This window comes from Procambarus clarkii, chromosome 8 (genome assembly GCF_040958095.1).
Source record: "Procambarus clarkii isolate CNS0578487 chromosome 8, FALCON_Pclarkii_2.0, whole genome shotgun sequence".
NCBI lineage: Eukaryota > Metazoa > Arthropoda > Malacostraca > Decapoda > Cambaridae > Procambarus > Procambarus clarkii.
The window spans coordinates 44000076-44024650 of NC_091157.1; the positions used below are offsets into that span (position 1 = coordinate 44000076).

The following is a 24575-nucleotide window of genomic DNA, read 5'->3' on the forward strand; positions in this document are numbered from 1 at the left end:
AGGAATTAAGAGAACCATCTTGGTCTTAACTAATCACCAGAGGTGCCACCCATGTAGGCACCTCTTTCCTCCTTGTTGGCCCCTAAACCTTTCCTCCGGTAAAAGATTAAAGACGTGGTCGACCAACGTCACTCTTGAGGGCTGTGGTCTTCTTTGTCTTCTCTTCCTTCTTCATCTCCTCTTGTTTATTCACACCCTCTTACTCGTCCATTTCTTGTCTTCATCTTAATTTTTTCTGCTTAATTTCTCGTCATATCTATTTCCTTGTCCTTGTGTTTATGTCTGAACTCACCTGCCTCTTCCAGTAGGAGAGGCAGGAAGTAGCAAGGTTAAGATAGGCAAAAGAAACAGATAAGGGGATAAGATAGAGACGAGTATAAGAAAGAAAGGGTAAAGCAAAGAAGGGGGATAAGATAGAGAACTGAGTACTGCATAAGAAAGAGAGAGTGGTAAAATAGTAAAGAAAGTGAGAGAAAAACTAGAGAGAGGTATTGGGAAGAGGATCAGAGACCAGATAGAACTGCCGACAGATGAATCATAATACAATAGAAGTAAATAATTCATCTAGGTACCTGTACCTAGATGAATTATCTAAATAGGTACCTGGGAGTTAGTACCTAAACTTCTTAATTAAGGTTAGTACCTAAATAGGTACCTGGGAGTTAGTACCTAAACTTCTTAATTAAAGTTAGTACCTAAATAAGTACCTGGGAATTAGACAACTGCTACGGGCTGCTTCCTGTACTTACCTAATTGTGCTTGCGGGGGTTGAGCTCTGGCTCTTTGGTCCCGCCTCTCAACGGTCAATCAACTAATGTATAGGTTCCCCCCGGTTCCTGTGTGTGTGTGTGTGTGTGTGTGTGTGTGTACTCACCTAGTTGTACTCACCTAGTTGTGTTTGCGGGGGTTGAGCTCTGGCTCTTTGGTCCCGCCTCTCAACCGTCAATCAACAGGTGTACAGATTCCTGAGCCTATCGGGCTCTGTCATATCTACACTTGAAACTGTGTATGGAGTGAGCCTCCACCACATCACCCCCTAATGCATTCCATTTGTCAACCACTCTGACACTAAAAAAGTTCTTTCTAATATCTCTGTGGCTCATTTGGGCACTCAGTTTCCACCTGTGTCCCCTTGTGCGTGTTCCCCTTGTGTTAAATAGACTGTCTTTATCTACCCTATCAATCCCCTTCAGAATCTTGAATGTGGTGATCATGTCCCCCCTAACTCTTCTGTCTTCCAGCGAAGTGAGGTTTAATTCCCGTAGTCTCTCCTCGTAGCTCATACCTCTCAGCTCGGGTACTAGTCTGGTGGCAAACCTTTGAACCTTTTCCAGTTTAGTCTTATCCTTGACTAGATATGGACTCCATGCTGGGGCTGCATACTCCAGGATTGGCCTGACATATGTGGTATACAAAGTTCTGAATGATTCTTTACACAAGTTTCTGAATGCCGTTCGTATGTTGGCCAGCCTGGCATATGCCGCTGATGTTATCCGCTTGATATGTGCTGCAGGAGACAGGTCTGGCGTGATATCAACCCCCAAGTCTTTTTCCTTCTCTGACTCCTGAAGAATTTCCTCTCCCAGATGATACCTTGTATCTGGCCTCCTGCTCCCTACACCTATCTTCATTACATTACATTTGGTTGGGTTAAACTCTAACAACCATTTGTTCGACCATTCCTTCAGCTTGTCTAGGTCTTCTTGAAGCCTCAAACAGTCCTCTTCTGTTTTAATCCTTCTCATAATTTTAGCATCGTCCGCAAACATTGAGAGAAATGAATCGATACCCTCCGGGAGATCATTTACATATATCAGAAACAAGATAGGACCGAGTACAGAGCCCTGTGGGACTCCACTGATGACTTCACGCCAATCGGAGGTCTCACCCCTCACCGTAACTCTCTGCTTCCTATTGCTTAGATACTCCCTTATCCACTGGAGCACCTTACCAGCTACACCTGCCTGTCTCTCCAGCTTATGTACCAGCCTCTTATGCGGTACTGTGTCAAAGGCTTTCCGACAATCCAAGAAAATGCAGTCCGCCCAGCCCTCTCTTTCTTGCTTAATCTGTGTCACCTGATCGTAGATGTGTGTGTGTGTGAGTGTGTGTGTGTGAAAAAAAATCAATTGATTGACAGTTGAGAGGCGGGCCAAAGAGCCAGAGCTCAACCCCCGCAAGCACAACTAGGTGTATACAGTGAAAAGATTTAAAGAAGAGAAAATTAAATTACCGCAAGAAAGTGAAGATATTATTACATTAGTTTCTTTCTTATCTTAAACAAGTTGTCATCATGCAAAGACACACGTGATTTCAATTCGAGATAAGTTTTGTTTGTTGATTTAATGAGACTTTTTTAGTGTATATAAACTCATTTTAGCATTGAGGAAGGAGGTATGATTAATGCTTCCTTACCCCTTGTGGATAACATAGGAAACTATGGTACCTCTGAGCTTGAGAACTTACCTGTCGAGGTGGAGGTGTAGTCAAGGGTTTACCTCTGAGCTTGAGAACTTACCTGTCGAGGTGGAGGTGTAGTCAAGGGTTTACCTCTGAGCTTGAGAACTTACCTGTCGAGGTGGAGGTGTAGTCACGGGTTTACCTCAGTGCTTGAGAACTTACCCATCAAGGTGGAGTTATGGGTTTACCTCAGTGCTTGAGAACTTACCCATCAAGGTGTAGTCACGGGTTTACCTCAGTGCTTGAGAATTTACCCATCGAGGTGGAGGTGTAGTCACAGGTTTACCTCAGTGCTTGAGAACTTACCCGTCAAGGTGGAGGTGCAGTCACAGGTTTACCTCAGTGCTTGAGAACTTACCCATCGAGGTGGAGGTGTAGTCACAGGTTTACCTCAGTGCTTGAGAACTTACCCGTCAAGGTGGAGGTGTAGTCACAGGTTTACCTCAGTACCTGAGAACTTACCCATCGAGAATCATAAAGTCGTTATTTTTCTTCCAGAAGGTGATAGGCTTGGGGTAGGCCTCCACCTTGCAGGAGAGGAAGAGGTCAGACCCCAGGGGCGTCCCCACCAGCTGGTTCGGGACGTGGACCGTCGGCTCGACTGTTGGAACATGAACAAGAGGGTCAATGAGCACTCCGTCCTCACGACGGCCCAACCGGAGAAGTTCCACCGGTTTTATCTACCCAGAAACGTAATAACACAGGAAACCAAACTAACCTGTCGTGGCGGATCGCTAATTGGCTGCAGGAAGGTTATCTTGAGATGATTTCGGGGCTTTTTAGTGTCCCCGCGGCCCGGTCCTCGACCAGGCCTCCACCCCCAGGAAGCAGCCCGTGACAGCTGACTAACACCCAGGTACCTATTTTTACTGCTAGGTAACAGGAGCATAGGGTGAAAGAAACTCTGCCCATTGTTTCTCGCCGGCGCCCGGGATCGAACCCTGGACCACAGGATCACAAGTCCAGAGTGCTGTCCGCTCGGCCGACCGGCTCCCTTGATTGTGGAAGCGTTGATTCTGCGGCTGTTATAGTCGCAGAATCAACTACACACAGTTGAACAAACTGTGTGTAGTTGATTCGTTTCACTACACACGGAAATCACAATTGCGTGATGCATCATATGAACAAAAGTCCTTCAGTAGTACTTCGGTTTCAACTCCTTTTGACCATGTCGTAGCTCAGTCGATTAAGGCAGCGTCTGGGATGCTCTCGGACGCAGGTTCGAATCCTCGTCACGGCCCTTGTGGATTTGTTCATAGTTTCGTATATACCACCGCTATTCTAACGTTGTGACGACAGCGTGTCACTGTATTAAGTGACAGACCAGGACCCTGATTCACGAAGCAGTTACGTAAGTACTTTCGAACGTGTCAATCCGTCCTCCTAACAAAACAACCCGTCCTCGAATCAAGTCCATTACATCCAGCGGTCGACCCCACAGACGCATTCATAAATTTTTATATGCTGTTCATTCAAAACGGGAATTTTCTCAAGTATAAATTAATATTATAATATATTAGCATATTGTGCATATATAGGCATTGGTTAGGTTAGGTTAGGTGTTTAGGTTCTGTTGGCGATTATTTGTATTTGTAGTACGTGGGTGAAGCATTTACAGCGTTGTGGTTCGAACAAAAGTCGTCAGTGAAGCACTTGTTCCGGAAGTGTTCAAACGTCAACAGTTGTGAGTCGTGTGTAAACCGCTTTTCATTCATAAACAGGGGGTTTGGCGGGTGGATGGAATCACTTTTGGATCTTTGTTTGGAGGACGGGCTGAACAAAGAGCCAAAAGTGATTCCATCCACCCGCCAAACCCGCTGTTTATGAATGAAAAACGGTTTACACACGACTCACAACTGATGACGTTCGAACACTTCCGGAACAAGTGCTTCACTGACGACTTTTGTTCGAATCACAACGCTGTAAATGCTTCTCCCACGTACTACAAATACAAATAATCGCCAACAGAGCCTAAACACCTAACTAACCTATGCCTATATATGCACAATACGCTGACTATATTATAAAACTAGTTTATATTTGAGAAAATAACTGTTTTGAATGAACAGCATGTTCATTCAAAATTCATAAAATTTATGAATGCGTCTGTGGGGTCGACCGCTGGATGTAATGGACTTGAGTCGAGGACGGATTGAATGTGTACATCTTTCCTCAATCTTTGAAGGCTTTGTTTACAATTATTAAACAATTAATAAGCTCCGAAGACCAATGAGGCTGTTTATAATAACAACAACAGTTGATTGGGAAGTTTTCATGCTTGTAAATTGTTTAATAAATGTAACCAAAGCCGTCAAAGATTGAGAAAAGATCAGGTTCGTAAGTCCTTGCGTAACTGCTTCGTGAATCCGGGTCCTGATTAATATGTACATAAAGGTGATGAAGTGTATTTATCTCATACTTAAGTGTGCTTGCGCAGTCCGTCCTCCAAACAAAGATCCAAAAGTGATTCCATGCACCCGCCAAACCCCCTGTTTATGAATGAAAAGCGGTTTACACACGGCTCACAACTGCTGACGTTCGAACATATCCGGAACAAGTGCTTCACTGACGAATTTTGTTCGAATCACAACGCTGTAAATGCTTCACCCACGTACTACAAATGCAAATAATCGCCAACAGAACCTAAACGCCTAACCTAACCTAACCTAACTTATGCCTATATATATATACACACAATATTAATATTATAATATTAATTTATACTTGCGAAAATTCCCGTTTTGAATGAACAGCATGTTAAAATTTATGAATGCGTCTGTGGGGTTGACCGCTGAATGTAATGGACTTGAGTCGAGGACGGGTTGGCTTGCGGAGGTTGAGGCTTGACTCTTTGTTGCCAACTCTCAACATTCAGTAAACTAGTGAACGTGTTCCTGAGCCTGTTGGGCTCTATTTTATTTACGTTTGAAGCTGTGTATGCTGTCTGCCTCCATCACCCAACTTCTGAAAAAACTAATGTATCTGTGTACTCACTTTCAACCGGTGGTCCCCTTGTCCGAGTACCATTCATGCCAAATAGTCACTCCATATTCTACCCTATTAATTTCTCTGAGAATTTTGTACGTTGTAATCATGTCTCTCACAAATATCCTGTCTTCTAGTGACGTGCGGTTTAATTTCTGTAGTCTCTCCTGAGTCATACATCTCAGTTCAGAGAATAATCTTGTGGCATACCTCCAAACTTTCTCCACCTTCGTTGTGTGAATGACTTCCTACGGACTCTAAGCTCGATTAGAATATTCCAAAACTCACCGAACATGTCATATATAAAGCCTTGAGTGATTCTCAAATTTCTAAATGATGATTCAATGATGCTCAACCGAGATTGAGCCGCTGATAAAATCCGTTTGATGTGTGCTTCTGAAAACAGGCTCAGTGTGATATTAACTCGATGGTCCTGTACATCGGAGACAGGTTGATTGGATTTAAAAGGCATGTTCAGTTTGATGAGATCGTAGGCATTTTTACTCAGTCATTTGTCATACAAGGAGTGAATTGGTATGTTGGCATCACTCTGTAGTGTGTTAATGTCACAGAATAATTTGTCTCTTGAGCAATGCAGGAGATGCAGGGTTTAAGGTAAAAGGTCGTGTTGACTTGATTCTTGATTGACTTGTTCAGAGAGGTTGGGGGTTGGGGGCTGAGGTCTCAGGTCTCTCCTGAGCTTAGGTAGGGATGGGTAACCAAAGGATAGGAGGGGGGGGGATAGGGAGAGCTGAGGGTGTGGAAGGTTTGTGAGGTGGATGGTGTGTGTGTGTGTGTGTGTGTGTGTGTGTGTGTGTGTGTGTGTGTGTGTGTGTGTGTGTGTGTGTGTGTGTGTGCTGCACGTCTCTGTGGGGTTGCTTGCTATGTTTGGGGACTGTTCTTTCCCGGTTCCCTTCTCCCAATCTACTTGCGCCTCTTCCTTATGTCCCTTCCCATGACTCTGTAGTCCCTCGTCATGTCCCTTTGGAGGAATAGTTCTGCATTCCATTACATTTAGCAGTTGGTTCTTCTTTGCTGGAATTTTCTAGGATCGTTGCATAAGCATTACACGCTCGTCATTGGCTACAAAATAGAGTCGTCTGTGAAAACAATGCAGACAGGATACCCCAAACAACCTGTTGATCAACGTATGCAGTAGGGCTGGTCCCACCACACACACACCGAAACTACGACGTTGGTACAACGTTCGAACAAGTTTTAACACCTAACCAGTTATAACAACCAATATACCAAGTTGTAACAACGTTCTAAAACGTCATAAACACGTTAAGCCAAGATGTAACCACTTTATTACAAGTTGTAACAAGCGGAAAATAGGGACAGTTTCGGTTTGTGTTTCCAGGGCTTTGGCGGTTTGCATTTCCAGGGCATTGGCAGTTTGTGTTTCCAGGGCATTGGCAGTTTGTGTTTCCAGGGCATTGGCAGTTTGTGTTTCCAGGGCATTGACAGTTTGTGTTTCCAGGGCATTGGCGGTTTGTGTTTCCAGGGCATTGGCAGTTTGTGTTTCCAGGGCATTGGCGGTTTGTTTCCAGGGCATTGGCGGTTTGTTTCCAGGGCATTGGCGGTTTGTGTTTCCAGGGCATTGGCGGTTTGCGTTTCCAGGGCATTGGTAGTTTGTGTTTCCAGGGCATTGGCGGTTTGTGTTTCCAGGGCATTGGCAGTTTGTGTTTCCAGGGCATTGGTAGTTTGTGTTTCCAGGGCATTGGTAGTTTGTGTTTCCAGGGGTAGCACTCCAGGATCAGAGTGCAGGCCACGGCAGCTCAAAGTATTTACCAGCGCGACTTCTCTGAGCGATACATATGTCATAAGTGTTAAGTATTGGTACGCGAGGAGCGGCTCCAGAGGTGTTAAATAATTGCATGTTTCACTTGCTGCCAAATGCTTCCTGCTTGAGTGAATGTTTTAACGGAATGTTGAGTGCAAATTTATCACTCGACTAAGAATATAAGAACAAAGACACACACACACACACACGCACACGCACACGCACACACAAGGGGCCTGGTGGATAGCGCGCAGGACTCGTAATTCTGTGGCGCGGGTTCGATTCCCGCACCAGGCAGAAACAAATGGGCAAAGTTTCTTTCATCATCAATGCCCCTGTTACCTAGCAGTAAATAGGTACCTGGGAGTTAGTCAGCTGTCACGGGCTGCTTCCTAGGGTGTGTGTGTGTGTGTGTGTGTGTGTGTGTGTGTGTGTGTGTGTGGTATGGGGAACAAATAGTAAACAGTTGATTGACAATTGAGAGGCGGGCAGAAAGAGCCAGAGCTCAACCCCCGCAAACACAACTAGGTGAATACACACACACACACACACACACACACACACACACACACACACACACACACACACACACACACACACACACACAATATATATATATATATATATATATATATATATATATATATATATATATATATATATATATATAACTATATATATATATATATATATATATATATATATATATATATATATATATATATATATATATATATATATATATATATGTCGTACCTAATAGCCAGAACGCACTTCTCAGCCTACTATTCAAGGCCCGATTTGCCTAATAAGCCAAGTTTTCATGAATTAATGTTTTTTCGTCTACCTAACCTACCTAACCTAACCTAACCAAGCTTTTTTTGGCTACCTAACCTAACCTTACCTATAAATATAGGTTAGGTTAGGTTAGGTAGGGTTGGTTAGGTTCGGTCATATATCTACGTTAATTTTAACTCCAATAAAAAAAATTGACCTCATACATAGAGAAAAGGGTTGCTTTATCATTTCATAAGAAAAAAATTATAGTAAATATATTAATTCAGGAAAACTTGGCTTATTAGGCAAATCGGGCCTTGAATAGTAGGCTGAGAAGTGAGTTCTGGCTACTAGGTACGACATATATATATATATAAAATACATCATCGGCACAAATAGGTGTATATCTACTTTTGCTAAATGTTATCTAAATGTTTGTCTAACAAGAGCAAAATTTGGCTGAATAACACTTAGAGCTCTTGTTATAAGAGATTCTAGAAATATATCTTGATATCCTATTTGCTTTATTGGCTCTAAATCCCTACTAATTTTAATTCCTAGATTACGATCTCTTCAAAACCTCTGTGATGGTGTGTACTCACCTATTTGTGCTTGCGGCGGTTGAGCTCTGGCTCTTTGGTCCCGCCTCTCAACTGTCAATCAACTGGTGTACAGGTTCCTGGGCCTATTGGGCTCTATCATATCTACACTTGAAACTGTGTATGGAGTCAGCCTCCACCACATCACTTCCTAATGCATTCCATTTGTCAACCACTCCGACACTAAAAAAGTTCTTTCTAATATCTCTGTGACTCATTTGGGCACTCAATTTCCACCTGTCCCCCCTAGTGCATGTGCCCCTTGTGTTAAACAGCCTGTCTTTAGCAACCCAGTCAATTCCCTTGAGGATCTTGAATGTGGTGACCATGTCCCCCTAACTCTTCTGTCTTCCATCGATGTGAGGTTTAATTCCCGTAGTCTCTTCTCGTAGCTCATACCTCTCAGCCCGGGTACTAGTCTGGTGGCAAACCTTTGAACCTTTTTCAGTTTAGTCTTATCCTTGACTAGATATGAACTCCATGCTGGGGCTGCATACTCCAGGACTGGTCTGACATATGTGGTATACAAAGTTCTAAATGATTCCTTACACAAGTTTCTAAGTGCCGTTCTTATGTTGGCCAACCTGGCAAATGCTGCTGATGTTATCCTCTTGATATGTGCTGCAGGAGACAGGTCAGGCGTGATATCAACCCCCAAGTCTTTTTCTCTCTCTGACTCTTGAAGAATTTCATCTCCCAAATGATACCTTGTATCTGGCCTCCTGCTCCCTACACCTATCTTCATTACATTACATTTGCTTGTGTTAAACTGTAACAACCATTTGTTCTACCATTCCTTCAGTTTGTTTAGGTCTTCTTGAAGCCTCAAGCTATCCTCTGTCTTAATCTTTCTCAGAATTTTGGCGTCGTCAGCAAACACTGAGAGGAATGAGTCTATACCCTCCGGGAGATCATTTACGCATATCAGAAACAGGATAGGAACGAGTACAGAGCCCTGTGGGACTCCACTGGGGACTTCACACCAATCTGAGGTCTCACCCCTCACTGTAACTCTCTGCTTCCTATTGCTTAGGTACTCCCTTATCCACTGGAGCGCCCTACCAGTTGCTCCTGCCTGTCTCTCCAGCTTATGTACCAGCCTCTTATGCGGTACTGTGTCAACGGCTTTCCGACAGTCCATGTGTGACAGACACACGTGGAGAGTCGTCCTGTAGGGGACACTGGACACGCCAGGGTGAGCTATGAGCCTCATATGGGAGGCTCTGGGACCTCCCTCCACCTCTCCATCTTTACAACTGAGTCTGACTGACTGTGTGGAAACTGTCCTCTTCTTTACTGCTTGGTCAGGGAAACGTATTAGTGTGTCTTGACAACACGTTCTCGCACTTTCTTATAGTCAATATTGACTTATTAAATACGTGCATACTAATTTATTGTGAATATTTTAGTTCACCTTGAAAAGCTTCATAGAAAACACCGACCTTACCTAACCTTCTTAGTATGTTAAGATAAGCATCTTATTGCTTCGTAATTACAATTATTACTTAACCTATACCTATAATTGGTTAAGTAATAATTGTAATTACGAAGAAATAAGATGCTTATCTTAACATACTAAGAAGGTTAGGTAAGGTCGGTGTTTTCTATGAAGCTTTTCAAGGTAAACTAAAATATTCACAATAAATTAGTATGTCACATATGCACTTATTTAGTAAGTCAATATTGACTTAAAGAAAGTGCGAGAACGGGTTGGTCTGGAGCATGTTATAAATGGGTCTGAAGCATGTTATTAATGGGTCTGGAGCATGTTATTAATGGGTCTGGAGCATGTTATAAATGGGTCTGAAGCATGTTATAAATGGGTCTGAAGCATGTTATTAATGGGTCTGGAGCATGTTATAAATGGGTCTGGAGCATGTTATAAATGGGTCTGGAGCATGTTATTAATGGGTCTGGAGCATGTTATAAATGGGTCTAGAGCATGTTATAAATGGGTCTGGAGCATGTTATAAATGGGTCTGGAGCATGGTATAAATGGGTCTGGAGCATGTTATAAATGGGTCTGGAGCATGTTATAAATGGGTCTGGAGCATGTTATAACTGGGTCTGGAGCATGTTATAAATGGGTCTGGAGCATATTATAAATGGGTCTGGAGCATGTTATAAATGGGTCTGGAGCATGTTATTAATGTGTCTATAGCATGTCTTTAGTGTGTGTATGTAATATTATTAGAATCCCTAACATGACAGTGGAGAGAGTATATTTTTCAGGTTCGATTTTCAGTAATAAAAACTCATCTAAATCCTAGAATAACCTCACTTAAACTTTAAGAAATTAATTATAAGATACTAAATATTTTATGGAAAAAATGTACATTAGAAGAGAAAGAAATAAGGATGTTAACGAGACTTTTAAAGTGAGGCATTCGTGTCATTGAGTCATGAAAATGAATGAGACATAATCCATTAGAATCAACAGTAGCGAGTGAAAATTAACACCTGAATGTAATATTTAGTATTTCAAGAGCCCATTTTTATTCAAATTGCTAAAGTAAAGAGTTAAATAAAGACTGAGCAGGGAGGCAGGCAGGCAGGGAGGCAGGCAGGGAGGCAGGCAGGGAGGCACGCAGGCAGGCAGGCAGGGAGGCAGGCAGGCAGGCAGGGAGGCAGGCAGGCAGGGAGGCAGGCAGGGAGGCAGGCAGGCAGGGAGGCAGGCAGGGAGGCAGGCAGGCAGGCAGGCAGGCAGGGAGGCAGGCAGGCAGGCAGAGAGGCAGGCAGGCAGGGAGGCAGGCAGGCAGGGAGACAGGCAGGGAGGCAGGTAGACAGGCAGGGAGGGAGGCAGGGAGGGAGGCAGGCAGTCAGGCAGGCAAGCAAGCAGGCAGGGAGGCAGGCAGGCAGGGAGGCAGGCAGGCAGGCAGGCAGGGAGGCAGGCAGGGAGGCAGGCAGGGAGGCAGGCAAGCAAGCAGGCAGGCAGGCAGGCAAGCAAGCAGGCAGGCAGGCAGACAGGCAGGCAGACAGGCAGGCAGACAGGCAGGCAGGGAGACAGACAGGGAGACAGACAGGCAGGGAGACAGGCAAGCAGGCAGGGAGGCAGGCAAGGAGGCAAGCAGGGAGGCAGGCAGGGAGGCAGGCAGGGAGGCAGGCAGGGAGGCAGGGAGACAGGCAGGGAGACAGGCAGGGAGGCAGGCAGGGAGGCAGGCAGGCAGGCAGGGAGGCAGGCAGGGAGGCAGGCAGGGAGGCAGGCAGGGAGGCAGGCAGGGAGACAGGCAGGGAGGCAGGCAGGCAGGCAGGCAGGCAGGCAGGGAGGCAGGCAGGCAGGGAGGCAGGCAGGGAGGCAGGCAGGGAGGCAGGGAGGCAGGCAGGCAGGCAGGGAGGCAGGCAGGGAGGCAGGCAGGCAGGCAGGCAGGGAGGCAGGCAGGGAGGCAGGCAGGCAGGCAGGCAGGGAGGCAGGCAGGCAGGCAGGGAGGCAGGCAGGCAGGCAGGCAGGCAGGGAGGCAGGCAGGCAGGCAGGCAGGCAGGCAGGGAGGCAGGCAGGCAGGGAGGCAGGCAGGCAGGCAGGCAGGCAGGCAGGCAGGCAGGCAGGCAGGCAGGCAGGGAGGCAAGGAAGAACAACACAGACTCATAGCGACGTCGTCTCATTGTTTCACTCAACTGAAAGACTCAAAGCGTGAAATGGGAAGGACCAGAAGACCGCAGAATAAAGGAAGGAAAACCGTACCGTTTATTTTCCAATTCATCTTCTGCAAAAATAAGGTAAAAATGTTGTCTCTTAAATGCCAGGCAGTCAGACGAGTAGACCATGTGGGTAACTACGCTACACGGGAGAGACCATGGAGTGGAATATGTAGTCATGGTGTGGGTGTGGGTGGTGGCTGGTGTGGGTGTGCGTGTGGCTGGTCTGGGTGTGTGTGTGTGAGTGGGTGTGGCTAGTCTGGGTGTGGGTGTGGTGGTGTGGCTGGTCTGGGTGTGGTGGTGTGGGTGTGTGGGTGTGACGGTGTGGGGTGTGGCTGGTCTGGGTGTGTGTGGTGTTGTGGGTGGTGGTGTGAGTGTGGCTGGTCTGGCTGTGGGTGGTGGTGTGGCTGGTCTGGGTGTGGGTGTGGCTAGTCTGGGTGTGGGTGTGGCGCTGGATCAGTTCACACACCGTCTTATGCAACCTCATTCCCTGATGGTTTGGGTTTCCAAGTGCAGCGCACAGGCTAAAATATTTTCCACGAGCGCTTATATACATCTTTCTAACTCACTCAGCCCTCCCCTGCCCCCCTGCACCACCGCCTCTCCACATCGCTTCGCACCTTTCCCAATATATAGCGTCCTAAACACCAGTAGCAAACTCCTGTTAAACACGTTAATTTCAACATTGTTATCTGTGTTTATCTTCATACAAGCTCGCCTGGGAAAACTTCACAAAGCTCTTCCAAAGAGGTAATTTAATATTAACACAACCAAGAGTTTTCCTCTTTTTTACTATAACATTTAAAAGGAAAAACCAATCCTGAAAAACTTGGCTCCAAGCCTCGAAGGTGAACATTTTCTTTGCATTGTTCACCACCTTTGTTGGTTCATGAAAACTTTGTATTTCCTCGACTGCCATTAAAAGTCGACATAATTTTCCCTTTCAGCGTTAGAGCCAATGGAGAAACGATAAAATCACTGAGGAAAAAGCGGAACGTATTGTATTTTCCGCCAATTGATGGGCTGCGCCCGTACTTTGAAACTCTATTAGTCGTTCTAGCACTTCTAACGTGTTTTATCACATCTTCTATGAGAGGATAAACTTCAATACCGAGAGGGAAGTGGGCAAGAGGTTTGGCTCAGTTGTAAACAGTCGAGGGAAGGTGGTGGAGGCCCCTCTGAAGGTCCTTGCATGGCCTATCCTTGTGTGGATAGGTCATTGGGTAGAGGCATGGGATATTTTTGATATTTTAATATCAATATCCAATATTAATCTCAAGGTCCTTTTATAAGCGTGTTTTGTATGGTTGGGAAAGATTTTGGGAAAGGTTTAGTGAGAGTGTTTGACTTCAAGACCTTATGAAGGTCTTGAGGGAGTCTTGGAGAGGCCTTACGAAGATCTAGATAGGTCTTTACGAGACTGGGTTGGTCTTGAAGAGATCTTAGGGAGGTCTCTCTCTCTCTCTCTCTCTCTCTCTCTCTCTCCAACAACATCCCTAATAACAGTTTATAAACTCTTCACACACACCATTCCGAATCCACAATAATCACCAGATATTAAAACAAATTCTAGAAATCCTAAGAGAAAATTTGACATCATACAAGTTTATTCAAGCTGTAGAGGGTATTCTGATCACATTGATGTGCTCCGCGCTATTCAAAAACAATGAATTAAAATATGGAACGATAAAAATCAAAGTCAAGCTATAATGCTACAGCAAAATTCACCGTTCCTTCTATTCTTCATTGCCTGTTATTCCATCCTTCTAATCTTCACTGCCTCCTGTTCCTTCTACTCTTCATTGTCTACTATTCCATCCGGATCCTCCACTGTTCCTGTCAATTACTCCAGTTTACTTGAAGTTCCATACCCGCCGATCAACCTTAACCGGACCTTATGGGGCCTCTGATTCACCGTGGGGGGCCTCTGATTCACCGTGGGGGGGCCTCTGATTCACCGTGGGGGCCTCTGATTCACCGTGGGGGGGCCTCTGATTCACCGTGGGGGGGCCTCTGATTCACCGTGGGGGGCCTCTGATTCACCGTGGGGGCCTCCGGTTCACTGTGGGGGGGCCTCCGGTTCACCGTGGGGGGGCCTCCGGTTCACTGTGGGGGGCCTCCGGTTCACCGTGGGGGGCCTCCGGTTCACTGTGGGGGGCCTCCGGTTCACTGTGGGGGGCCTCCGGTTCACCGTGGGGGGGCCTCCGGTTCACCGTAGGGGCCTCCGGTTCACCGTGGGGGCCTCCGGTTCACTGTGGGGGGCCTCCGGTTCACCGTGGGGGGGCCTCCGGTTCACCGTGGGGGGCCTCCGGTTCACCGTGGGGGGGCCTCCGGTTCACCGTAGGGGCCTCCGGTTCACCGTGGGGGCCTCCGGTTCACTGTGGGGGGCCTCCGGTTCACCGTGGGGGGGCCTCCGGTTCACCGTGGGGGCCTCCGGTTCACCGTGGGGGGCCTCCGGTTCACCGTGGGGGGGCCTCCGGTTCACCGTGGGGGGCCTCCGGTTCACCGTGGGGGGCCTCTGGTTCACCGTGGGGGGGCCTCCGGTTCACCGTGGGGGGGACTCCGGTTCACCGTGGGGGCCTCCGGTTCACCGTGGGGGGGCCTCCGGTTCACCGTGGGGGCCTCCGGTTCACCGTGGGGGCCTCCGGTTCACCGTGGGGGGCCTCCGGTTCACCGTGGGGGGGGCCTCCGGTTCACCGTGGGGGGGCCTCCGGTTCACCGTGGGGGCCTCCGGTTCACCGTGGGGGGGGCCTCCGGTTCACCGTGGGGGCCTCCGGTTCACCGTGGGGGCCTCCGGTTCACCGTGGGGGGGGCCTCCGGTTCACCGTGGGGGGGGCCTCCGGTTCACCGTGGGGGGGCCTCCGGTTCACCGTGGGGGCCTCCGGTTCACCGTGGGGGGGCCTCCGGTTCACCGTGGGGGGGCCTCCGGTTCACCTTAGGACCTCCGGTTCACCGTGGGGGGGCCTCCGGTTCACCGTGGGGGGGCCTCCGGTTCACCGTGGGGGGGCCTCCGGTTCACCGTGGGGGGGCCTCCGGTTCACCGTGGGGGAGCCTCCGGTTCACCGTGGGGGGGCCTCCGTTCACCGTGGGGGGCCTCTGGTTCACCGTGGGGGGGCCTCCGGTTCACCGTGGGGGGGACTCCGGTTCACCGTGGGGGGGCCTCCGGTTCACCGTGGGGGGGACTCCGGTTCACCGTGGGGGACTCCGGTTCACCGTGGGGGGGCCTCCGGTTCACCGTGGGGGCCTCCGGTTCACCGTGGGGGCCTCCGGTTCACCGTGGGGGGCCTCCGGTTCACCGTGGGGGGGCCTCCGGTTCACCGTGGGGGGGCCTCCGGTTCACCGTGGGGGGGCCTCCGGTTCACCGTGGGGGGCCTCCGTTCACCGTGGGGGGGCCTCCGGTTCACCGTGGGGGGGGGCCTCCGTTCACCGTGGGGGGGCCTCCGGTTCACCGTGGGGGGGCCTCCGGTTCACCGTGGGGGCCTCCGGTTCACCGTGGGGGGCCTCTGGTTCACCGTGGGGGACCTCCGGTTCACCGTGGGGGGCCTCTGGTTCACCGTGGGGGGCCTCTGGTTCACCGTGGGACCTCCAACTCACCGTTAGTACCTCGAGCCGCAGCCGGGCAGAAATGGAAGTCACCGGAGCACTGCTTAACACGATGTAAACATTGGATAAAACTGTTAATTACCAGCAAACACGGCCGGCTCCACGCTACCTGACCCTACACATTAACTACTGATGCGCAGCGTAATAATTGGTCGGGGGATGTTTAGGAGCTTTAGGCGTATCTTGGAGCGTGGCCACCACAACATCTTTCAGTAAGATTATTTGCTACGGAGTGGGCAAAGGTGCCAAGACTTGGGTTTCATGTAGTTTTTGTGAGTCTCTGTGTGTGTGTCTCTCTCTTTCTGTCTCTCTCTCTCTCTCTCTCTCTCTCTCTCTCTCTCTCTCTCTCTCTCTCTCTCTCTCTCTCTCTCTCTCTCTCTCTCTCTCTCTCTCTCTCTCTCTCTCTGTCTGTCTCTGTCTCTCTCTCTCTCTCTCTCTGTCTCTCCATTTTCCGCTGTAAATCCAAGATATATATTCAATATTGTTCATTAAGAGGCATTACACTTAGAACAGATTTTGTGCATGTATTTATTTATTATTTTCTCCATCTTTTTTTTACCAGCGTTTGAATGTATTTTTGAAGAAACTTTGGGATAACGAAAGTCTATATTGCCCAGTGTGCAATGTGCAGCCAAGTGTGCAGTCAGAATAACAGGATGTATTCAGGATAACAGGATAACAGGATAACAGGATGTGTCCATGATAACAGATTGTATCTATGAGAAGATTATGTCTTATAACTGTGTGTTTCCACAGTGTATCTTATAACTGTGTGTGTGTATAAGCACCTCCAAAGGATACCTGATCAACCAGGCTGTGACTCATACGTCAGGATGCGCGCAGCCGAGTCCAACAGCCTGGTTGATCAGTCCGGCAACCAGGAGGCCTGGTCGACGACCGGGCCGCGGGGACGCTAAGCCCCGGAAGCACCTCAAGGTAACTTCAAGGTAAGTAAGGTATCCAGGTTAAAATGAGTTATGCAGGATAACAGGATGTATTCAGGATAACAGGATGTGTCCATGATAACAGATTGTATCTATGAGAAGATTATGTCTTATACCTGTGTGTATGGTTAATGTATGAGCTATGCAGGATAAGAGGATGTATCCTGGAGAGGCGAATGTGAGTATTTAGGATAACAGCATATATGCAGAATGACAAAGGGTGTCAAGGAATCATTTAAGACAGTGTGACATACTGGAGACGCTCCCACGACCCCTCGTCAGTGTGGTGGTGAGTTGAAGGTCACTGTCGGAAGCTGTCTTTAATTAATAATAACTTTGGTGGTTTTGCTAAGGGTCATGAATCTCTCAGAAGCGGTTATCTCTAAGGAAGCACTAACAAATATTATTAAAAACGCCAACAAACAATTATAAAAAATATATATATATATATATATATATATATATATATATATATATATATATATATATATATATATATATATATATATATATATAATACTGCTTTTGGGGAGAATGAATTTTATGACTGGAATAAACTTCACAAACATTGTAATTCTTCAATTAAAAGGTTAAATAATTCTACCAGCTGAGTACTTCGGGAGAAATATACTTTTTTCCTTTAATAAAAACTTGTGTTGTTAACAAATTTTATAAACGAGTTCAACAAATCGTTTGTTGTAACTAACAAAATTAACTTAATACACCCGAAGCAAATATCAACAACAATGTGTTATCCAACTGATATTATCGTTTAAGAACTAAAAAATAATAAAAGGCCAGAAATGAACGAATAAATGGCCATCATCAACGAAGCTGGAATACTGTGTGTCCACCAGCAGCCATGTTTTCTTTTTTATTTTTTTTTTGTTCAGGATCCCGGGGAACAACTTTGAGCTTCATCAATGTAATAGTTGCACAAGTGTAACTGCGGGTTTTTGTGTGGGGGACGGAGGGGAAAGTGGGTGTTGGGATACACCGGGTGCTGCTGTCTTCTGCAGAAAAACCCCAAATATTTTACATATGTGCGAAAAGGCGAGAGTTTGACCTCGCCAGCAGCTGGTATTGTGCACATGTGGAATTATTTTGCAGGTGTGATCTGATGTGAACATGGTTTTGTGCAGTTCAAGTTGTTGAGATACTGAAATATATCCGAAAAGAAGAGAGTAGCTGAGGCGATGAGTCACAATAACGTGGCTGAAGTATGTTGACCAGACCACACACCATCACAATCGACTTGAGAATGGTCCAGGACGGACCGAAACGTCGTCGTCCCTTCAACTTCTAGTGTGTGGTCTGGTCAACAGAGTAGCTGAGTCTATTTCTATCCTACTGTTTTCTACAGTAATGGGACTCTTCACTCTCCCTCAAGTAATCAAATCAACATCTCATCCTGAGCCATAGTGACGCTAATCTTAGTCCCATATGATCTGATCAACAGCTCACCCTGTGTGGCTCCTCTCAATCCCAGGTGATCTGAACGACACCCACAACATGTAAGGCTCCTGACAATGATCTGATCGACACAAGATCCTGTGCCAGAGTGAAGCTGCTCTCACACAACCTGGATATCAGATCCACACACAAATATGCCACTATGAGACGAGTCTTAACTCAGTGAACTTCACTGACGATTCATGTTTCGAGATAATTATGTGAAAACCCCGAGCCAAAAATAATTAGAGCCGCGACGAGCTCACGCAGCAACATTCTCCCAAACAGTATAATGAATATCTCATTATAAAATGTGTAAAATAGTCTAGCATAGAGAGAACACATTCTCCATATAAGTATTTACGTATATATAAAAAATAACATGAATCATGAACATTAGCCGCAGTAACTACCTGGGATGGCAATCAAGCCAGTTAAGGTTGCCGGGGTTATTAATTAATTGGAATTGGCGAGACCCTAGGTGCCAAGAATAGGTATTAACTTTTCTCCTGATTCTTGAAGAAATCTGTTGAGCATTGCCCAACACGCAATCTACGCGGAATTAACATACTTAACCCATAACCCACAGTAAGGTTCCAGTGAGTTCCTGGTGCGTAGTCGTGGCGTAGTGAGCGAAATGATTTAGGGAGAGGGAGAGGGAGAGGGAGAGGTAGAGGGAGAGGTAGAGGGAGAGGTAGAGGGAGAGGTAGAGGGAGAGGTAGAGGGAGAGGTAGAGGGAGAGGTAGAGGGAGAGGTAGAGGGAGAGGTAGAGGTAGAGGTAGAGGTAGAGGTAGAGGGAGAGGTAGAGGGAGAGGTAGAGGGAGAGGTAGAGGGAGAGGTAGAGGGAGAGGTAGAGGGAGAGGTAGAGGGAGAGGTAGAGGGAGAGGTAGAGGGAGAGGTAGAGGGAGAGGTAGAGGGAGAGGTAGAGGGAGAGGGAGAGGGAGAGGGAGAGGGAGAGGTAGAGGGAGAGGTAGAGGGAGAGGTAGAGGGAGAGGTAGAGGGAGAGGTAGAGGGAGAGGTAGAGGGAGAGGTAGAGGGAGAGGTAGAGGGAGAGGTAGAGGGAGAGGTAGAGGGAGAGGTAGAGGTAGAGGGAGAGGTAGAGGGAGAGGTAGAGGGAGAGGTAGAGGGAGAGGTAGAGGGAGAGGTAGAGGGAGAGGTAGAGGGAGAGGTAGAGGGAGAGGGAGAGGTAGAGGGAGAGGTAGAGGGAGAGGTAGAGGGAGAGGTAGAGGGAGAGGTAGAGGGAGAGGTAGAGGTAGAGGGAGAGGTAGAGGGAGAGGTAGAGGGAGAGGTAGAGGGAGAGGTAGAGGGAGAGGTAGAGGGAGAGGTAGAGGGAGAGGTAGAGGGAGAGGTAGAGGGAGAGGTAGAGGGAGAGGTAGAGGGAGAGGTAGAGGGAGAGGTAGAGTGAGAGGTAGAGTGAGAGGTAGAGGGAGAGGGAGAGGGAAAGGGAGAGGTTGTTTATACCATTGTTTGTGGCCGGTGCAGACGATGAAATTATGACGTGATCCGTCATGCGAGGCGACACATAAACCTTGCAATATGATAAGAAAACTGATGCATTACTCCCGTGTATCCTCCGTCCTGCCTCTCCGATATGTATTGCTCGACGAGCGCCATTCATGGCCCTTAAAACCCGGGCGTTTCGTCCTTGTTGTAGAGACAATAAAGCCGAGGTAATGAATGTATCCGGTATCACTTAGCGGGAGATGAACGGCGCTTACACCTCACACAACTGTTTATCAGCGCGATTCATTTCTCTGAATATGTTAAGGGATGAATTGCGGTAACCTCTGTTTTGTAGGGAGGACGGGACTGTAGCGCGTAGCGAAGTTGCCTGCGTACTTGACTCACAACCCCACTGGTTTGGGGTTCGCGTCTCGGGCAGGTCCGGACACGCTTCCTGATGCTCTTGATCCCCGAGCAGTAATTGTGTACCTAGGAGTTATAAGACTGTTGTTGGTTGTATACCGCTCAGTTATTGGGCAGCAGAGCCTAGGGACACATCGATAAGACTGTCGGATACAAGCTTCTTAATCCCTGAGAACTGAAAGCCACACGAAGATTAGCCAGGCAGCATCAGGCCAATTGCCATTCATATTCATTAATGAAACATCTACCGTTTGGTGTCTTGAATTGGACGTGTCCAATAGTCAAATTACGTGTAATCATACGTTTGTAAAACTAGGTTTTGATTGGCTAAATCGTTCAAGTTGACCTAGAGTGGCACGCCTCAGGGGCCAGATTCACGAAGCAGTTACACAAGCACTTACGAACCTGTACATCTTTTCTCAATCTTTGGCGACTGTGTTTACAATTATTAAACAGTTAATGAGCTCCGAAGCACCAGGAGACTGTTTATAACAATAACAACAGTTGATTGGCAAGTTTTCACGCTTGTAAACTGTTTAATAAATGTAACCAAAGCCGTCAAAGATTGAGGAAAGATGTCCACGTTCGTAAGTACTTGCGTAACTGCTTCGTGCATCTGGCCCCAGGACCCCAACTCCATTCAGTATGATGCATAATTTTAGGAAAGTCGTTTACTTAACAGCTGTAGTCAGGCAGAATGGAATAAATGATTTTGTGTGAAACGAAAACAAACCTAACAACTGTTTACGCAATAAATGGTGGCGATCGTTCCCAGGACGGCCGAGGCTTGTGTGGTGAAGCTTATCAGTGTGATAGCTGTTTGTGCACGATTATTTTCCCTTTCAAATAAAATACAAAATATATAAGAAATGAGCACAACACAAGGTGATGGCACCCAGGCTCGGGTGCTATCTCCTAGGCCCCGCCTCATCAGCTATTGTTACGGGTTATTCATGCCCGTGCCATCTCTAGGGTGACTTAACCTTCATCTGTCATCAATCAGCTATTGGTCGACTTTTGCGGTGACTTTCAACCTTTCTGTTTACTGACAGTTATTAGTGTGTGTGTGTTTGTACTCGCCTAGTTGTGTTTACGGGGGTTGAGCTCTGGCTCTTTGGTCCCGCCTCTCAACTGTCAATCAACAGGTGTACAGGTTCCTGAGCCTACTGGGCTCTATCATATCTACATTTGAAACTGTGTATGGAGTCAGCCTCCACCACAACATGTGTGGTTGTGGTTGCCATGGCACAGAAGAATGTCTGTGGTGGACTGTACATGAAGGTCAAAGATTATACCTCAGTTTTCCCGGCCATGGCAGGAGAAGGGCGGAGAGTACATCATTGTTCCCCGACCAGGACAGAAGAGCGTGACATAGTTCCCAGGCCGGGGCAGGAGAGCGTGACACAGTTCCCAGGCCGGGGCAGGAGAGCGTGACGCAGTTCCCAGGCCGGGGCAGGAGAGCGTGACACAGTTCCCAGGCCGGGGCAGGAGAACGTGACACAGTTCCCAGGCCGGGGCAGGAGAGCGTGACACAGTTCCCAGGCCGGGGCAGGAGAGCGTGACACAGTTCCCAGGCCGGGGCAGGAGAGCGTGACACAGTTCCCAGGCCGGGGCAGGAGAGCGTGACACAGTTCCGCGGCCAGAGCAAGAGAACTGTTGTTATATATGTGTATATGGCCAGCGTCATAACAAGATAGGGTCGACCCATCATACCCTCCTTAAGGGTTCTCTCCTGTTGTGAATCTCAGCGGCTCCTATGAATGAAATGTGGGGTTGAGTATCCGTAGACTGTTAAGTCAGATTTATTGACTGCTTACTGACTCCCAACGACCTGAAAGTACTAGTATAAAAAGCTATGATTTGTTCAGATCTGAAACCTACATCTATGGACAGCACAAAACGTCCACTAGACTGTGCGACACAGTGGTTGCAAGGATCAGGTTGGGTTACCGTTACCTGTGGCAGGTGGCTGCAGGTGACGGGTCTCCCAATCCTGAGCACTCCAGTTGCAAACTCTGTGAGCAGGAACTACGGCATGATCTCCCGCACTACATCACTGAATGCCCAGTTATTAGACCTTTCAGACCAGTTGGCATGAGGTACCTGGAGCTATGCAATTACTTTATTCACTCTCGTATTCTTGAAGATATCCTCACAGTATACCCAAAATTTGCCAGTGCAGGCTATTAAACACATGGCTCTGTATGACTAACCATCCTGCGAGATGGGGACTTGTATTACCACTGCTACCTTATTCAATCTTGTGTTGTTGATATCCTCAAAATGCATCCGGAGTCTGCCAGTGCAGACCGCTAATCACATGCCTCTGTATGACTAACCATCCTGTGTGATGGGGATTTTATAGCATCACCTAGTTAGCTTTTTTGACACACTGTACTCCACTTCATATAGTCTAGGGTAGCTGCACTAATGCAGATGTACCTCATAACTTAATAAAAAAAAAATGCTAACAACGTCGATAAGATTGATTCAACGCTAATAACATTAAATGTTGCCAGAGCATCTTGTGCTCACTGGGAGAGGAACGGAAAGAAGGGCGGTAAGGAGGAAGAGAGAGAATGCGGGAGGAAGATAAACGGAACGGGAAGAATGGAGAGAGGTGTAATAATAACAATAATTAGGAAGCATTAATCTACCGCCCCATGCACGCACACACACACACACACACACACACACACACATGAGAGAGGAACAAGCAAGATGGTGGAGGCGACATACAGGCGACATTGACGATGATCCGCTTCATGACGGCTGGAGGGACGGCGTTCTTGGCTATGCAGACGTACGCGCCCATCTGCTTGCGTCGGACGCGCGTCAGGTTGAGGTAGGGGCCCTCCACGTCGTCAACTGTAATGACACAACAATCTTTTTAACCTAACTTAGCCTAACTTAACCTAACCTAACCTCACCAAACCTCACCTAACCTAACCTAACCTAACCTAACTTAGTCTAACCTAACCTAACCTAACTTAGTCTAACCTCACCTAACCTAACCTAACTTAGTCTAACCTAACCTAACCTCACCTCACCTAACTTAACCTCACCTCACCTCACCTAACTTAACTTAACCTCACCTCACCTCACCTAACCTAACCTAACCTAACTTAACTTAGTCTAACCTAACCTCACCTCACCTCACCTAACTTAACCTCACCTCACCTCGCCTCACCTAACTTAACCTCACCTCACCTAACTTAACCTCACCTCACCTCACCTCACCTAACTTAACCTAACCTCACCTAACCTAAAAGCTGTTTTCTTGTACAAGAATATTTCAAGGTTTCTAAGTCACCTTAAAGGTTAAAGACAATAAGGATAGAAAATTATATATTAGTAGACAGTAACAAGGTTGAAAATTTGATGGCAAATCAACACCTCTGGGGCCAGATTCACTAAGCAGTTACGCAAGTACTTACGAACGTATACATCTTTTCTCGGTCTTTGACGGCTTTGGTTACATTTATTGAACAGTTTACAAGCGTGAAAACTTGCCAATCAACTGTTGTTATTGTTATAAACAGCCTCCTGGTGCTTCGGGGCTCATTAACTGTTTAATAATTGTAAACAAAGTCGCCAAAGATTGAGAAAAGATGGACAGGTTCGTAAGTGTTTGTGTATCTGCTTCGTGAATCTGGCTCATGGACAGAAATGAAGACGGTTCCGTCCGTCGTGGAGGCGACATGATCGTACTCCGCGACGGGTCAATACGTCCTCTCTTCCTATCCTTTCCAGTGTGGGAAAGGCTCTCATATATATTAGCAGATTATGAATGATAGATAAAAGGTTCTATCCGGTCTTGAACAACTGAACATAATAACTACAGTGAAGAACATTCACACTGCTCCATTACATAACTAACTCAAGACGAAATTCAAAATAGTGTCCGTGATGAGGTTAATGTAGACCGACTGTATCCTTTCTCTGACCAGGTGACCCATTGTGTGAGGAGGATACAGTGTGTGTGTGTGTGTGGAGGATACAGTGTGTGTGTGGAGGATACAGTGTGTGTGTGTGTGGAGGATACAGTGTGTGTGTGTGGAGGATACAGTGTGTGTGTGAGGAGGATACAGTGTGTGTGTGGGGAGGATACAGTGTGTGTGTGAGGAGGATACAGTGTGTGTGTGGGGAGGATACAGTGTGTGTGTGGAGGATACAGTGTGTGTGGGGAGCATACAGTGTGTGGGGGGGAGGATACAGTGTAACAATGATGAATACAATTCACATGGACACATGACACATGTGCAGCCTTCCGTTAAATCATCTATTGACTCAACTACCTGCAACGCTTTTCACTCTTCTCAATTGAATTCATTTTGATTCTAATTCATCAATGATCTTTGATGAATTAATTTATTTCCATCAGTTTATCATAGTCGTCGTCTGACTACAAAGGTGAAGGCAGGGAAATCATGTCTCTTATCATCGATAACAAATTAAGAAATCAGAGAG

At 47.1% G+C, this 24575-nt stretch overlaps 1 protein-coding gene across 1 annotated transcript in view; it reads right to left on the reverse strand.

Moving 5' to 3' along the window:
• LOC123759705 (lachesin) overlaps positions 1 to 24575 on the reverse strand; it is a 75407-nt gene that overhangs the window by 8103 nt on the left and 42729 nt on the right. Inside the window, exons 5-6 of the mRNA XM_069317771.1 lie at positions 22845 to 22973; positions 2923 to 3061 (exon numbers count right to left, since the gene is read on the reverse strand). Of these exons, the coding sequence (XP_069173872.1) occupies positions 2923 to 3061; positions 22845 to 22973 (268 nt within the window). The remainder of the gene's footprint in view (positions 1 to 2922; positions 3062 to 22844; positions 22974 to 24575) is intronic.